The sequence below is a fragment of the Alexandromys fortis genome, unplaced genomic scaffold (assembly GCF_014885135.2).
Source record: "Alexandromys fortis isolate MF-2015 unplaced genomic scaffold, M_Fortis_MF-2015_v1.1 scaffold_18, whole genome shotgun sequence".
Taxonomy (NCBI): Eukaryota; Metazoa; Chordata; class Mammalia; order Rodentia; family Cricetidae; genus Alexandromys; species Alexandromys fortis.
In genome coordinates this window covers 5,271,099-5,288,511 of record NW_026067897.1, presented here as the reverse complement: position 1 = coordinate 5,288,511, position 17,413 = coordinate 5,271,099, and the positions used below count along the sequence as shown (strand labels likewise).

The following is a 17,413-nucleotide window of genomic DNA, read 5'->3' as shown; positions in this document are numbered from 1 at the left end:
TTTTTTGATTTTTTTCGAGACAGGGTTTCTCTGTAGCTTTGGAGTCTGTCCTGGAATTAGCTCTTGTAGACCAGGTTGGCCTCAAATTCACAAAGATCCACCTGCTTCTGCCTACCGAGTGCTGGGATTAAAGGCGTGCGCCACCACTGCCTGGCTATAGATTTCCTGTTTATAGGTAGTACATTTTAGGGCTGGAGGTGTGGGTTTTGGTACAGTGCTTGCCTAGCGTGCATGAAGCCCACATAAAACTAGACTTGGTTTCTCATGCCTTTAATTGCAGCACTCAGGAAGCAGAGGCAGGAAGGTCAAAAGTTCAAGGTTATTCTGATTTAAAGTTGTTCTTTGAGGGCTCTGCTGTAGCTCAAGTGTGCAAAAATAACTATAAAATGTCTTAGTTTTATTTTGTTTTGTTTGGCCTTACATGGGATAGGATTTTCTTCTTAAATAATCTTGGAAAGAATTGAAAATCCTAGGAATAACATGGCAGTTTTATAGTATTGGGGTTTGGGTTATGTCGATATTGTTCCTCTGCCATCCTTGGAGTGTTGCTTATACTGTCATGGTAGTTCATCATAACACTTATGCTCTAGAATAACAAAGATATTGAAAAAATATAAAGCAGCAGAATATTGGAAGAAAGGGTGGAAAGAATGTCAGTCTGAACCTTCCTTTTAAGAGCATGACCCAGACTTGCCTGCTTCATTTCCATTTCCTTCATCAATGGATGTCTGTTTTGTCCATAGATCCTTAAAAATATCTTGAGAATCCGGAGTCATGATATAAAATGTTTGAGAACCCTTGATCTAAGCAAAACGTCAGTGGGGAAGTAAATGTGCTGCAGAAAATTTATCTGTACTAATTGAAAGATAATTAGGTACATTATCATCACAATAAATCATCAGCTATTTAAAAATATTTATCATTTACATGCATATGTATGTATCTCTCTGTGTAGCATTATGTGGGTGCTCTTGGAGGTCAGAGAGGACACTGGAATTGTGACTTATTGGAGGTAGATGCTGGGATCTGAACTCTGGTCCTTTTGGAGAAACAGCAACCCTTCTCAACTGCTGAGTTTTCTCTGTGGTCCCATCATCAACTGTTTTTTAGAAAGTGATTCATACAGCATTTAATTAGTAAAAATGACAGATTTACCGATACGAATTTGTTAATTTTTAGTAACGGGGATTCAACCCAGGGTCTTGAACATGTGAGGCATGTTGTTTAACTGAGTTACATAGTCATCCCTGGGTTTTAAGATTGTTGGTGTTATTATTTTTTTTATTTTATTTTTATTTTTTATTTTTTGGTTTTTCAAGACAGGGTTTCTCTGTGGCTTTGGAGCTCTGTAGACCAGGCTGGTCTTGAACTCACAGAGATCCGCCTGTCTCTGCCTCCCGAGTGCTGGTATTAAAGGCGTGCGCCACCATCGCCCGGCTGTTGGTGTTATTTTAAGCTGAATAAAAAAAAAAAAGAGTGTATTTTGAACTAAAAAAGAATTGTTTTACTTACAGAATGTTTCATCCTCTTTTTTTATAGCAAAGTTCCCATATAGATGTGGTTCGTTTTCCATGTGTGGTTTATATTAATGAAGTCCGAGTTATACCCCCAGGAGTACGAGCCCATAGCAGCTTGCCTGACAACAGAGCATATGGGTAAGTCAACTCTGTGGGTGTTGAGTGAGCGTCTGAGAAGACTTACTGACTTGAACATACTGTGTAGACGAGGCTGGTCTGTCTGTCTCTCTCTCCTGAGTGTTGTTAGTAAATGCATGTATCTCCATAATCTTGCCATATGTGTTTTTTTTTTTTTTTAAATATCTTTGGTGGTGCCTCCATTCCCAGCCTTAGTGAACTGATTTGATGGGACTTTTCCTTTTATGAGAAAAGAGAATTCATTTTATCTGTTACATATATGTATGTATATACATATATAAGTATTTTGTCTGCATGTATGTATGTGTACTACATGCATGCCTGGACATGTGATTTGTGTATTTGTGTGCAGAAACCAGAGGTCAGTGTCAGGTGTCTCCCTAACCTTAGTTTTTTTTTTTTTTTTTAATATTTATTTATTTATTATGTATACAACATTCTGCCTCCATGTATGCCCACATGCCAGAGGAGGGCGCCAGATCTCAGTACAGATGGTTGTGAGCCACCATGTGGTTGCTGGGAATTGAACTCAGGACCTCTGGAAGAGCAGGTGGTGCTCTTAACCACTGAGCCATCTCTCCAGCCCCCCTCACCTTAGTTTTTAAGATAGTTCCTCTCACTGAACTGCTGGGCTAGAGTGGATGACAAGCAAGCTCCTGGGATTCTCCCACCTCTGACCTGCACCCAGCGTGGATAGACACGTCTGGCTTCTATGAGGGCTCTGGGAGAGTGAACACAGGTCCCCATGTTTCTGTAGCAGGCATTTTATCTATTGACCCACTCTCCAGACCTTATACATATGGCTTTTTATACACTTGTAGCTTCAAATGAGCCCTTGGTTGAATTAGCAAGTGATTATGTGTTAACTTTCTCTTTCTTGGTTTAGGTAGGAAATAAAATATAAGACCTTTAATCCTGACATGAGATGACTTTAATAATTGACATAAAAGAGGTTTGATTTTTGTATAATGTGAATAATCATTATTTTCCAATTTTAGTACTATAGGCTGGAGGTAGAAGCCAAAGTTTGGCCATGAAATGTAAATACATATGATGAATGTGTTTTTTTTTATTTTTTTTTTTATTTATTATGTATACAATATTCTGTCAGTGTGTATTTCTGCAGGCCAGAAGAGGGCACCAGACCTTTTTGCAGATGGTTGTGAGCCACCATGTGGTTGCCGGGAATTGAACTCAGTACCTTTGGAAGAGCAGGCCATGTTTTTAACCACTGAGCCATCTCTCCAGCCCCTATGAATGTGTTTTTAAAAGAACTTTTAGCTCATAGCACAGGCGCTGGGTTTATATATTGATTTATTTCGTTTTATTGATACTATTTGTAACTCCATGGTTCAATCAGCTACTTCATGGTGAATATTATGGCCCAGATTCAAAGTTTATTTCTTCCTAATTGTGAAAAATGGCTGGTTATTTATAGAAGTAGATATAGCTGCAGTGATGGTGCACACCTTTAATTCTGACACTCAGGAGACAGAGGCAGGCCGATCTCTGAGTTTGAGGCCAGCCTGGCCTACAGAGTAAGTTCCAGGACAGCCAGGGCTACACAGAGAAAGGCTGTCTTGGAAAACCAGACAAGAAAATGAGGAGGAATAAAGTTAGCTTAGTTGGTAGAATGCCTGCCTAGCATGCCTGGAGCCCTGGGTTTGCTGTCCAAGCACGGCATAAAGTACGTGTGGCATGCCCCTAGCACTGTGAGGTGGACCTGGAGGACTGCAGGTTTTAAGAACAGCTGGAGCTACGCAAGATGCCATTTGGAAAAGCAGCAATAAAAACTAAACTAAAGTTTAAACTGTGCGTGGTGGACATGTGTGTATTTCTAGCAACTGGGAGAATCTGCTCCATAGCAATTCGAAGGCCAAACTGGGTTACATGATATGTGAGTGTGAGACCCCCCCCCGAAAAAAAAGAGGGGGGATAGTATGGCTCAATTGGTAAAGTGCTTGATGCACAAGCTTGAGGACCTGAGTTCAGCCCTTAGCAACCATGTTAAAAAGAGAAGTAAGATAGAATAGACATTATTCCTGGGGCTTGCTGGCCAGTCTGTCTAGGTGAAACGGCAAGCTCCAGGTTCATAAGAGACTGTCTTAAGAACAAAAATAAGGAGAAAAGCTAATTGAAATCATCTGACATTTACCTTCTGCCTTTATGCATGGGTGCGGAGCGCACAAACACTGAGAGAGAGAGAGAGAGACAGAGAGAGAGACAGAGAGCGAGAGCGAGAGAGAGAGAGAGAGAGAGAGAGAGAGAGAGAGAGAGAGAGAGAGAGAGAGAGAGAGAGAGAGAGAGAGAGAGAGAGAGAGAGAGAGAGAGAGAGAGAGGGGCAAGTGCACCTCACTTTTTCTGAACACTTCTTCCTTGTTTTTTGAGAAAGGAAGATATATGTAGAATGGGAAAGATCCGGTAATGAAGTGTATCCGGAGTCTTCTGTAATTACATCACTCTTGGTTAAGAAGGGGTGGTGGTTTTACACGTCTTTAATCCCAGCATTCCCGGAGGCAGAGGCAGGTGGATTTCTGTGAATTCGAGGCCAGCCTGGTCTACAGAGCAAGTTCCAGGACAGCCAGAGTTACATGAGATCCTGTCTTGAAAAATAAAAGAACAAGCTATTATCTTTCTGTAACAAGCAACTGCAGGTCCAGCAGTTGTAAGCAGTAACTATTGGAAAGGAACATCGCTCAGTGGTAGAGCGCTTGTTTAGCATGCTTGAGCCTCAGTCCCCAGCATCGCAGCACAGAACAGTAAGTTTTTCTCTAGTTGTTTCTCAGGGCCAGGAGTCTGCCAATGGCTCAGCTGCTCAGTTCCTTCATCTTTGTACTCCAGATGCAGTTGGCTCTCGGGGGTGGGGCTGGAGAGTTTGCTCCGATGCTCACTTACATGGCTGCTGGTGAGAAGTTGTAGTTCCTTGGTAGCAGATACTCTCCTTGGAGATTCAGCCCGCTCACATCATGGCAGAGCTTCCTCTGGAGTGAGTGCTGTGCAAGGGAGTGTCCCTAGGAAGAAGCTTCAGTTAGTGTGCTGTGCAATTTGCTTGACGTGACACACCGTTAGTTTTCCTAGAGTCTCTTAGCTGTGTGTGTTAGTATAGTGTAGGAGGGGACTCTCTATAGGTTGAGAATAACAGGAAGCATGGACCACTGGAGACATCTTGGAGGCTGGCCATCACAGCAGAAAAAGTAGATCTCGGGCACTTGCTACGATGTGTAGAATATAATTTTTCTCTACTCCGTTTTCTTAGCTGCGAGTGAGTGAATGGCTCCTTATGTTGTAGTAACTCCAGATACAAAAGTACCGGAAACATTTACACATGCTTAACATGTAGAACGATAAAATTAAGGATTAATGGAATAGTACAAATATAAGAAGAAATCTATAGGGAATCCTTTACAAATTCTTTTTAATATTTATTTATTATGTATACAATATTCTGTCTGTGTATATGCCTGCAGGCCAGAAGAGGGCATCAGACAATCAGATGGTTGTGAGCCACCATGTGGTTTCTGGGAATCGAACTCAGGACCTTTGGAAGAGCAGGCAATGCTCTTAACCACTGAGCCATCTCTCCAGCCCTCCTTTACAAACTTTTATTGCATACTTTGTGTGTGTGTGTGTGTGTGTGTATTTGTGTAGTCCTTCATGTGTCATGGGTGGAGATCAGAGGACATCTTCTGGGAATCAGTTCTCTCCTTCCACTGTGTGAGTCTCAGCAGCAGTCTTACCTGCCCTGAAGCCTGGAATATTAAGCTCAAAAGTAATGCTAAGAATGTAACATACTTATAATGTTTTTTTTTTCTTCCCGTAAAACTCAGAAATTACAGGTAAACACAAAATTCCTGTAATATCTCTATCCTGAGAGGAGAATCCTAAATTTTATTTTATTTATTTGTTTTGTTTTGGCTTTTCTTTTCCTTTTTTTTTTTTTCTTCTGTTTTTTTTTTCGAGACAAAGTTTCTCAGTAGTTTTTTGGTGCCTGTCCTGGAACTAGCTCTTGCAGATCAGGCTGGCCTTGAACTCACAGAGATCTGTCTTGCCTCTGCCTCCTGAGTGCTGGGGTTAAAGGCGTGCGCCACCACTGCCCAGCTGGTTTTGGCTTTTCAAAGCAGAATTTCTTCATGTAGCTTTGGATGTCCTAGAACTAACTTTGTAGACCAGGCTGGTCTCCAACTCAGAGACCACCTTTCTCTGCCTCCCAACTGCTCTCCTTAAAGGTGTGCTCTACCACCACCTAGCCTGATGTATTTTTAAAAAGATTTATTTTTAGTTTTAATTGTATCTATATGTATTTCTCTATTTCTCTGTGTATGTGTGTTTGTTCGTGCTTGTGTGCATGTAGGTGCCCATGGAAGCCAGAAGAGGAAGTTGGAACCCCTGGAACTAGAGTTACCAGAAGCTGTGAGCTGCCCAGGGTGGTGGTTTCTAGGAACCAAATTTGGGTCCTCTGCAGAAGCAGTACTTGCTTTTAACTACTGAACCGTCTCTGCAGCCCATTTTGTTCTTTACTTACTGGCCTGTTTTTCATTGTATAGCCCAGGCTAGCCTTGAATTTGCAGTTCATCTTTCTACAGGCACACACTCAAATATGGCTTTGGATAACAACGTCTGTCTGTCTGTCTACCTAGATGGAGAGGATGTGTGGATGGTAGATGTGAGGATGCCACAGTGTGTTTATGAATTTGGAGGAAAATATTCAGGAGACAGTTTTCTCTTTCCACTGCATGTGTGGGTCCTGGGGATTGAATTGTGGTTATTGGACTTGGTGGCAGGGCCCTTTGTCATGTGAGCCATTTTGTTGGTCCTGTTACTTTTATAAATATGCCATCTTATATAAAGTTATGTTTTTAAGTCATTAAATTGTAAAACTCTAATACAGTCAGATTACCTTTTGATTGTTTTGTGGTGTTGGAGATAAAACTCAGAGCCTTCTGCATCCTAGGCAGGAGCTCAGCTGTATCCCTGACACAAATGCTTAAGGTAGATACCGAGCAGCAGGCAGAAGGACTACGTTTATCTTCCTATCTTTCTAATTTTCATGACTAAAGTCCTTTTTTAAAAAATTTTTTTTTTGGCTGTTTTGGTGTTTTGTTTTTTTTAGACAGGGTTTCATCTGTGTAGTCTTGGCTGTCCTGAAACTACCTCTATAGACTAGGCTGGCCTCGAACCACCTGTCTCTTCCTCCTGAGTGCTGGGATAAAAGTTCATTTTTAATAATACTTTTATGACTTACTTGAGTATTGGATAGAATTTTGTTAAAATATGTAAGTCATTTGCTCTTTTATTTAAATCTGAGGAGTATTTTTTTCAGGTCTTAAAATTACTCAGGACTTTGTACTTACTGTGGTTTTGTGTTACTATAGGAACTAATTATTAAAAAGGCTGATGGTTTGTCTTTGTTTGATTTACAGGGAGACATCTCCACACACATTTCAGCTAGACTTATTCTTCAATAATGTGAGCAAACCCAGTGCTCCAGTGTTCGATAGGTTGGGAAGGTATGTATGTACTAATAACTTTATCAGAAACCTCACTGAGTTGTGTTACGCAGATAGAAGGAAGTGTCTGGTGGTAGACACAAGAATGCAGGGTTTGATTTTCTCTGTGGGCATTATGAAAGAAATGCTGAACTGAGAGATTTTCATAAAAGCTCAAGTGTGTGAAACAATAGCCATCTTTTGTTTCTTGTTACTTGTGCGTATGTGCATCATAAATGCGTCACTGCTGTGATTTACTACCAGCCTGGTCTGGGAAAGGCAGCCTTTTGATTATTAAAACTTCTGTTAGCTGCAAGAACTAGTACTTGGTGGCTTTCTTTTACACCACTCTGCTGCTTAGCTTGCTTCATGGCCAGACTGTCAGATTAGACTTAGCAGTAGATACGCCCTTTTTAGATTACCTAATATGTGGTAGATACTAAAACTGCATGTTTGCTGCCTGTGTAACCATTGAATGAGTTTAGTAAGAACTCATTACAGCATGAAAAAAATTAAAGGCAGTTTAAAGATGAAAAAATATGCCTCTAGTAGGAATTAGCAACTTCACTTATTCTTTCCTGATTCTCGTGATTTCATGGGTGATTGCATTGACAATTTAACATTTTTAAAGCCCAGGACTTTAGACAACTAGGCACATGCTCTACGCTGAGGTGTAACCCCAAATGTAGAGTATTTCCTCAAATTTTGGTCCTAGTGTACTTTTTGGGGAGCAATGCTAGGATTAAATTTAGGTCTTTGTGCACACCAGGCAAACAATCTTATCGCAGAATGACATCCTCAGCCCATAGAGTATAATGTGGTTCTCTGTCTGTCTGTACATTAAATTTATGTGGAGGTACTTTTAAAATCTTAGTGTATGTGCTTAACCCAAACCAGTTACATCAAAGTCTTTTGTGGCTTGAAAGCATTTGACATTTGACTACATTGATATATTCAAAAGTAGAAAAACTTTTAGAAGTATTTATTTATTTTTGTTTTTAATACCACTTCATTCCAACCTAGGCAGTGCTGGTGAAAACCATTTTCCTTGCTGATTTTGAGTTACTGAAAAAAATGAACAAGTTCTGTCAGCAGATCTACACTTAAATAGGTTAAAGTGCCTGACACGTGGTAAATTTCAGACAGTGAGAATGTCCAAAATAATCAGTATGCCTGACTGACCAGAGTGGGCTCTGGGAGCCAAGGCTGTAGGTTATCCCTGATACCTTTGTAACACTTAGTGTGTAGATTACAGCAAATTGTGTACTCTAGTGTCAGCCATGCAGGAGCAACAGAAGTTCCTCCTGTTCTTGGGAGGAAAAGAATTTATTAGCTGTTCTAATAACCTATGTTTTGTGTACTTTTTTTTTTTTTGGTTTTTCGAGACAGGGTTTCTCTGTAGCTTTGGAGCCTGTCCTGGAACTAGCTCTTGTAGACTAGGCTGGCCTCGAACTCACAGAGATCCGCCTGCCTCTGCCTCCCAAGTGCTGGGATTAAAGGCGTGTGCCACCACCGCCCGGCTCTGTTTTGTGTACTTTTAAGCAGTTCTTAAGTATAATGGAAGATAAAAACATAGGACACTGCGCACATGTGCTGGAGGCCCAGGTCTATGTAGGGAACCCAAGGTTCAATCCCAGGCCCAGCCCTAAGGCCTCCCTTCAGCACTCTCAACAGCTTGGCTGGTCTGGGGCTGAGACCCCAGGACTTACCACAGCGCCATCTTTGTTAGTTTTATGCCGTGGTGAGGGTGTGTGTTGGTCAGAGCACAGCTTTGTGGAGGGGCTTCCCCTTCCACCCTTGTGTAGGATGCAGGGATTGAGTGCAGCCCGTCAGACTCATGTGCTAACTGTTTTTACCCAGTTAACATCTTAACAGCCGAAACTTTGTAATCTGTAAAATTATTATTTGATCCTTTGTGTCTATTCTTACCCCCTTTTACAGCCTGGAATATGATGAGAATACGTCTATCATCTTTAGACCAAACTCAAAGGTAATTATAGATATTACTGTTTTGCCTTGTTTCTTAAGTTCTTATTTCTGTTCAGGTTTAAATAAGTCAGAGACAGAACTGGACCCTGTGTTCGGATGTTACCTCTTGTCAGCATCTTGGAGTTAAAAACTGGTTTAAAATGCTGTTCTCTGTCTACAGAGCTTGCACAATTTTATGATACATAGCCATCTGTAACTCCAGTTTCAAAGGATCTGACGCCTTCTTCTGAGCTCCGTTGACAGGAGGCACACATGTGGTGCACATGCATACACACAGACAAAACACCCATGCACACAGAATAAACAAATGTAAAATAAAGAGCTTTGAGACCTCTTCTCTGGCTTCAGCCTTGAGTCTGGAAGAAATCAGCATTTAGTCTTCTCTCATATTTGGGTAGACAAGTTCATAGCATTCAGGACTGTAGATTATTACTGGATACTGCTATGTTCTGTTAAAGTTTTTTTTTTTTTCCTAAACAGATTTATTAAAAAAAAATCACGTATCTGTATATGGGTATGTTTTTATGGGTGTCCCTAGATCTCCTGGAGCTAAACTAACCAGCACTGGCAGTTGTGAGCTGCCTGATGTGGGAGCTGGGAGTCAAACTCAGGTCCTCTGCAAGAATAGTACTTGTGCTGGATGGTGGTGACGCTTGCCTTTAATCCTAGTACCCGGGAGGCAGAGGCAGGCAGATCAACCTGGTCTATAGGAGCTATTTCCAGAACAGGCTCCAAAACTACAGAGAAACCCTGTCTCAGAAAATCAAAAATCAAAAAACAAAACAAAACAAAACAAAAAAAGATTGTTCTAGACCCTTTTTAAAGTTTTTTAAAATATATTTTACATCGATAATTTATGCATCAAATATTATTGGAGACTCATGTAATGGAAGATCTGAAATACAGAAATAAAGTGCAACCACTTAGCCTGACTCTGGGGTATATGTATTTAATTAAAATGTAAATTTTAAGATACAAATTTATCTTCGTCTGTTATCTTCCTTTCAATAGGGTCCCTTTTTTACTTTTTACTTATATTGATTTTTAAGAATTTATTTTTATTTTTGGGTGTTGAAGAGATGGCTCTGTGGTTAAGGGTGTGTAGTACTCTTGTGGAGGACATGAGTTTCGTCCCCAGCACCCATGTCAGGTGGCAAGTGGCTCAGACTGTTGCCGCTGACCTACAAAAGCACTGCACTCATACACACATACAAGCAGACTCACTAAAGTAAAATAAAATATCTTTAAAATTAAAAAAGTATTAGGTTGTGTGTGTTTGTGTTGGATGTGTGTATCTGTGTGCATGTATGTTGCCCACGAATGTGCTGGTAACCATGAAGGTCTGAGGAAGGTACTGGATCCCCTGGAGCTGAAGTTAGAGGTGTTTGTGCACCACTCTGGGAGGACTGGGATCTATTCTTGGGTCTTGTGGAAGAACAGCAAATGATAAACACTGAGCCATTTCTTTAGTCCAATTTTATTTTTTTAAGACTGGGTCATTCGTAGCCCAGGATAACCTCAGGATTACTAAGTAGCCAATGTTGGTGTTTCAGTTCTGATCCTCCTGCCTAGTCTTCCAAGTGCTGGTATTACAGGTGTGTACCACACCCGGCTCTGCAGTGGCACATCTGCTAGAGTTGGTGATCGGTTCCTGGGGATAGACAGCCTTTGCATCTGTCCAGGTGGTTGATGACTGCTTTTGTCCTGTAGTGCCTGCAGAGGTCTTTAGTGACTCCTGCTGCTTCACCTTCAGCCAGGAGGGCCACTGGGAAGGGAGTTTAGAAGACAGGGGCTTTGGTTTCTAGGACAAGTTGTTCCTTTTTTTTTTTTAATGTAAAAACAGAAACTTTATTATTAAAAAAGTCGGAGCCAGGCAATGGTGGTGAACACCTTTAATCCCAGCATTCAGGAGGCAGAAGCAGGTGGATCTTTGTGAGTTCGAGGCCAGCCTGGTCTACAGAGTGAGTTCCAGAACAACTAGGGCTACACAGAGAAACCCTGTCTCAAAACAAAAAAACAAAAAAACAAAAAAAAAAAAAAAAAAGAAAGAAGGAAAGAAAAGGAAATGAACAAAACATCACACACCCAAATTAAATAGACTAAAAGTCTGAATATCCCCATGAGCTTCTACAGTTAGAACAGGAACTATGAAGCTCCACATTAAATTTTATGCTTTCAGTATCAAATATCTTTGTGTAGTAATCCACCACTGAAACAAACAAAAAATCCATGACACAATTGGAACTTAACAGTTATCTTTATTTACCTCCTCTTCATAATTGGCGTCCATTGCCTTCATTCAGCTCTCGTTAGTTTTTACTGTGTGTGAGGCAAGCTCCCAGCAGCTGTCAGCCTTGCTGCCCAAGCGCTGGGATAGGAGGCATGCACTGCCATGCCTGGTGCAGTGCTGGCTGTTCACACGCTCACGTTTTGTTACGGGAAGGATTGAGACTACCCTTCACAGTTAGTGTGTGGAGCCATGGATTCAGTTCTGAAAAAAGTGCAATTTGTCATATCTGTTTAGTTTATAATAAATATTGAAGGCTAATGGTATTGTCTTTGGTCTTTTGGGAAGAAAAAAATTGTTTTAAGAAAGACAAGTTTGCCGTGCATTGGTGGCACACACCTTTAATTCCACCACTTGGGAAGGCAGAAGGAGATGGATCTCTGTGAATTCGAGGCCAACCTGGTTTACAGAGTGAGTTCCAGGACAGCCAGGACTACACAGAGAAACCCTGTCTTGAAGAAATAACCTCTTCTCCAAAAAGGGGACAAGTTTATTAAATACTGCAAGGGGTAGGGGTGGGGTCAGTGGGCTAGATAGCAACCCGAGTGTCACCTGAAAGTTTCCCTGTGCGAATGACTCATGTCATGGCCAGCATTTGTTAACATCTCACATACCCCCAGTTCTGATGGGAGAAGTGCTAGAACTTTATGGACCTTTATCATCTGGAGACCGCACATACTGTGGGCAGTGTATTTCCCTGACTCTCAGCTAGTTCACGCTCAGTTTTCTTCCTTGCTTGGGAGCTTATCCATGCACTTTGAACAAAGTCCACATTAACTATAGACAGGAAGATTTGGTCTTAGCATGGGTTAGGTGCAGAAATCTGGAGGACCGTATAAAATCTGTGCCTCTGAGTGACTTTCACCAATATTTGCCTTTTCCATTTTCCAGAATGCTTGTATTTATTTTTGCTTATTTTAATTAAAAAAAAAACTTATTTTTTAGTCAGGTGATGGTGGTGTACTCCTTTAATGCCAGCACTTAGGTGGGTGGCAGAGGCAGGTGGATCTTTGTGAGTTCGAGGCCAGCCTGGTCTACAGAGCGAGTTCCAGAATAGCCAAGGCTTCACAGAGAAACCCTGTCTTAAAAAACCCACATTTTTTTTTAATGTATCTGAGTATTTTGCCTGCATGTATATCTGTGTACCACATGCATGTAGTGTCCATGAAGGCCAGAGGAGTATGTGAGATTGCCTGGAACTGGAGTTACAGATGGTCGTGACATGACTTGTGTGCTGGAAATAGAATCACAGTCTTCACTGCTGAGCCATCTCAAGCCTCTTTTTATTTTTTAAAAAAGATTTTACTTTTAATTATGTGTATATGTGTGTATCAGTATATGGATATGCGCATTTAAAGCTTAAGTGCAGTGCCTCCAGAGGCCAGAAGGGGCACCAGACCCCCCAGAAGCTAGAGTTAGTTGTGAGTCCCCTAACATGAGTGGTGGTAACTCAACTTAGGGCTTCTAGAAAAGCTGCAAACACTTTTAACTACTGAGCTAAACTTCCAGTTCCTTCAGCAGTGCTTTAAAGACTTTAGCTGAACCATAAACTAATATCATTTTACATTTGGCATATTAAAACATTAACTTGAGATCTTTCACCATCTCTAAAAATCAGGTGAATACTGATGGTCTGGTGCTAAGAGGCTGGTACAACTGTCTGACCCTGGCGATCTATGGATCAGTAGATAGAGTGATAAGCCATGACAGAGACTCGCCACCACCTCCTCCTCCACCTCCACCTCCTCCCCAGCCACAGACGACTTTGAAAAGGAATCCAAAGCATGGTGAGAAATTCAGTTTGCTTTCCCTGGTGAAACTGTTTGGTTCTGTTCTAGCCAGAAAAGCCGATGCAAAGGCCTTTGCTACCTTTCCTCTCACCTTGTATGAGATCTCACATGGTATTTGTCAGTCTCCTGTTCTTGTCAGTAAGATTTATTTTTAGTTCTTCTTCCCCTGTTTTTCCGAAGAGCTAGCTTGCTTGCCTGCTTTTCAGTCAGGGTCTTAGTATATAGTGCTGACTATTTTAGAACTCACAAAAATCTGCCTGCTTGAGGCTGAAACTAAAGGTGTGTGCCACCACACCTGGTCCTGGAGTGCATTCTAGATAGTCCCAAGGCTGGCTGGCTCCCTCTCTCCCTCCCTGTTTTCTTTCCTTCCTTCCTGTATTTCTTACTGGCCCCATTTAAAATAATGCAATCCCAGTATTAGCCCTCCTACCCCGTGTATGTGTGTGTGTGTGTGTGTGTGTGTGTGTGTGTGTGTGTGTGTGTGTGTGTTAAAGGCAAGGCCTCAATCTGTAGCCCAGGCTGGCCTCTTAACTTACTGTCTTTCTGCCCGTGTTCCTGATCTCTGTGATTATGATAGGTAGGTGTCACAATGTCTAGTTTATTAATTTTTTTCTTTATTTAAGTAAGATCTCTGAAAGAATTGAAGAATAGTTAGGAAGTTTGGTATGTATTCCTGGAATATTTATGTATATTTTTTTAGGAGTAGATTTCAAATTTATTTGAATGGATTTCTCTCTTTTTTAACGCTTTATTCTTTTGTACTGGTAAACTATTTTTATTTTTTAATTATGAGTTGTGTCAGATTGTGTGCGTGTAAGAAAGTGAGTGTGTGTGTATTGCGCTTGCTCTTTATGAGGTGCTGGGGTTCAGACCTGGAACCTTTGTCTCTAACCTCACCCCAGTTCACGCCACAGCTCATTAACCAGGCAGTGGTGGCGCACACCTTTAGTATCAGCACTCGGAGGCAGAGGCAGGAGGACCTCTGTGAGTTCAGGTCTGGCCTGGTCCATAGAGTGAGTTCCAGGACAGGCTTCAAAACTACACAGAGAAACCCTTTATCTAAAAGCAAACAAAACAAACAAATAATTCTTCATATTTCCAGGGTGTTACCTAGAAATATAGTTCCTTAGACTATATTGTGTTTTTGTTTGTGAACAGTTAGAAATTCTATATTTCTAGATCAGTTAGCAAAATTTTTATTAAATCTCTAGGCAGGAAAAGTTTGTATTAACGTTCAGTTTTGAGGATAAGTTCAGATGATAACAATTTTTTTTCATGAATTCATTTTAGTATACTTTAATAATTTGAACACATTGTTTCCCATCTAGCTGACGGAGAGAAAGAAGATCAGTTTAATGGAAGCCCTCCAAGACCCCAGCCACGTGGACCAAGAACTCCTCCAGGACCTCCTCCCCCTGATGATGATGAGGATGATCCTCTGTCTTTGCCAGGTGTAGAATCTCTGCCAGGCTTTCCACTACTCGTGATATGTGGTGCTTCCGTTTGTTTTGTTCAGTTGTGTGTTTGTTTGTTTTTTGAGATAGGGTTTCTCTGTGTAACAGCCCTGTAACTCACACTGTAGACCAAGCTGGCCTCAAACTCACAGAGATTCCTGTTTTTCCTCTTCCTCCCAACTTTGGGGATTAAAGGTGTGTGTCAAAACCCACCTGGCTTGTTTTGTTTAATTTTTTTTTGAGACAGGGTTTCTGGCTGTTCAGGAACTCATTTTGTAGAGTAGGATGGCCTGAAACTCGTACTTCCACCTGTCTCTGCCTCCCAAGTTCTGGTATTAAAGATGTGCGCCACTATGCCCAGCTCAGGTGCTTATTGATTATAGAAAAGCATGAGGTGATCGAGTCTTGTTGATTGCCCCTTCTCCCCAGACTCCCTCATCCTGTCAGGTATTCTTTTTGTTTTTCCCATTGGCAGAGCAACTTGTTAAAAAAAAAAAAAATCAGTTAATTTGAAGCTATACCAACAGTGCTTTGAGGATAGAGTATTAATTTAACATGATAGTATATAGCACTTAGAAATAAGTAGTTATGTATTGGTTTAAAAAACAAACCAACTTACTAATTTAAAAACTAAAAGAGTTTCATATTGCTGCAGAGCATAAAATACTATAAAATAGTATATTTTATTAATTGTCTGTAAATGAAGTTATATAGTATATACTGTGAGTGAGACTTGTTTTTATTTTGAGTCAGGATTTCACTTAAGTCTAGGCTGGTCTCACTATGGAGGTGAGAAACTCCTTTTCCAAGTGCTAGGATTAGAAGCATATGTTACCATAGCAGTCTTAATAATAATCTACCATCTTTTAAAAGAGCATTAGTGATCTAAATCATCCAACACACATTATGTGGCTGTAGGCTCCAGTCCTGATGCCTTGTGATATCTAAACCATTGAATAATCTGCTTTCAATCTCATTTTCCAGTGTCTGGTGACAAGGAAGAGGACGTCCCCCATAGAGAAGATTATTTTGAGCCCATTTCTCCTGATCGGAATTCTGTCCCCCAGGAAGGTCAGTATTCTGATGAAGGGGAAGTAGAAGAGGAACAGCAAGAAGAAGGAGAGGATGATGAAGATGATGTGGATGTAGAGGAAGAAGAGGATGACGATGAGGATGACTGCCATACAGTAGACAGTATCCCTGATGAGGAGGAGGAGGAAGAAGAGGAAGAAGGTGAAGAAGATGAAGACGGTGAAGGTGGGAAATGCTAACTAGGACTTCTCCATGTTGGTTTGAGCGTAGCAGAAGTTCACAGTCGCAGTAGTAAATGCATTGGAAGAGCTCTGTCAGTCGTATAGTTTGGCTTTAAGACATGATCGCAAATGAAGTTTCTGTCTCTTACTCTCTGTCAACTAACTTACTTATGCGACAGTGTTACCCTCCTCTTTAACTAGCTCATAAGTGTTGACTCTGTCATTTCCCTGGGGAGAGGTTTTATTTGGCTCATGCATGAGTTGCTACTTGATTCATCAGGGTTAGCCAGAGAAGCAGAATTTAAAAGTAAGCTGTTTTTAGAATAAGCGATGAGGTATTGTAAGCTGGGCCAACTTTCTAAAGATAGATAGCACAGAGATACTTTGACAAAATGCTATGATATTTTTAGAAATTTGTCTGCCTGTGTAGCTCAGTTATAAGTACATGTGGCTGAAGTTGCAATCTTTTAATTAGGTTTGAGTTTTCTTTTAAAAACAAAATGAAATATTTGAGTTAATTGGTCATTAATTTAGTTAATTGGTTAATTTGAGTTATAGGTGGTTGTGAGCCCCTGATATGGGTGCTGGGAATAAACTCTGGTCCTCTGGAAAAGATGTATGAGCATCAGCCCTTATAGCCTTTTTTTTCTTGAAAATACTTCATCTTGTAATTTCAGTGTTCTCTTTCCTTTATCTTGGCGTGTATGTGTGTATGTTGTGTGTTTGAGTAAGACACGTGTGTGGTTGTCACAGGATCTTGTCTTCCGCTTTGAGACAGGGCTCTTGTTGACAGCTTTGTGTATTCCAGGCCATAATTTCAGCATTCAGAGTCTTGTGCTTGAGTGGCAGGCACCTCACCCACTGAGTCATCTCCTCAGTCTCCCTCTCCTTTTTTTTGGATACAGTCTTTAAAAAAATATTTTTATTTTGTATGTATAGGCAATTTGCCTGCATGTATATCTCTGTACCACATGCATACAGTGTTCACAGAGGACAGAAGGCATCAGATTCCTTGGAACTGGATGGTTGTCAGCCACCATGTGGGCACTGGAAATGGGATTTGGGCACTCTGGCAGAGCACCAAGTACTCAACCTCTGAGTCGTAGCTCAGCCCTCAGAGAGTGTTGATATATAGCCCAGGCTGGCCTGGCACTCACAGCAGTCCTCTTGTCTTCTCAGTACTGGGATTACAGTTACTGAGTACCATGCCTGACTTGTAATATTCTTACTTAATTTTAGCACTTATTATTTTTATTTTTTTAATCTTAAAAATAACCTCAGGCTGGGCATGGTGGCACACATCTTTAATCCCAGCACCCAGAAGGCAGACAGAGCTCTGTGAATTCCAGGTCATAAATAATGAATATTTATTATCAAGAATAAGTTTATTATTTATCTCAAATAAATAAATAAATATAAATAAGTAATTGAATAGAATTAAATCTTGGCCCTGCAAGATAGCTCAGCAAGTAAAGGCGCTTCCCGTCGACTCTGCTGAC

General features: G+C 40.9%; 1 protein-coding gene across 2 annotated transcripts in view; it reads left to right on the top strand.

Annotated features, from left to right (window-relative positions):
- The window catches only part of Virma (vir like m6A methyltransferase associated), a 63,442-nt gene that overhangs the window by 8,457 nt on the left and 37,572 nt on the right, over positions 1–17,413 (top strand). For both annotated transcript variants that reach the window (XM_050165170.1, XM_050165160.1), the window contains exons 2-7: positions 1,540–1,655; positions 7,076–7,162; positions 9,083–9,131; positions 13,036–13,204; positions 14,536–14,658; positions 15,646–15,918. In XM_050165170.1, coding sequence (XP_050021127.1) covers positions 1,540–1,655; positions 7,076–7,162; positions 9,083–9,131; positions 13,036–13,204; positions 14,536–14,658; positions 15,646–15,918 — 817 coding nt within the window. The remainder of the gene's footprint in view (positions 1–1,539; positions 1,656–7,075; positions 7,163–9,082; positions 9,132–13,035; positions 13,205–14,535; positions 14,659–15,645; positions 15,919–17,413) is intronic.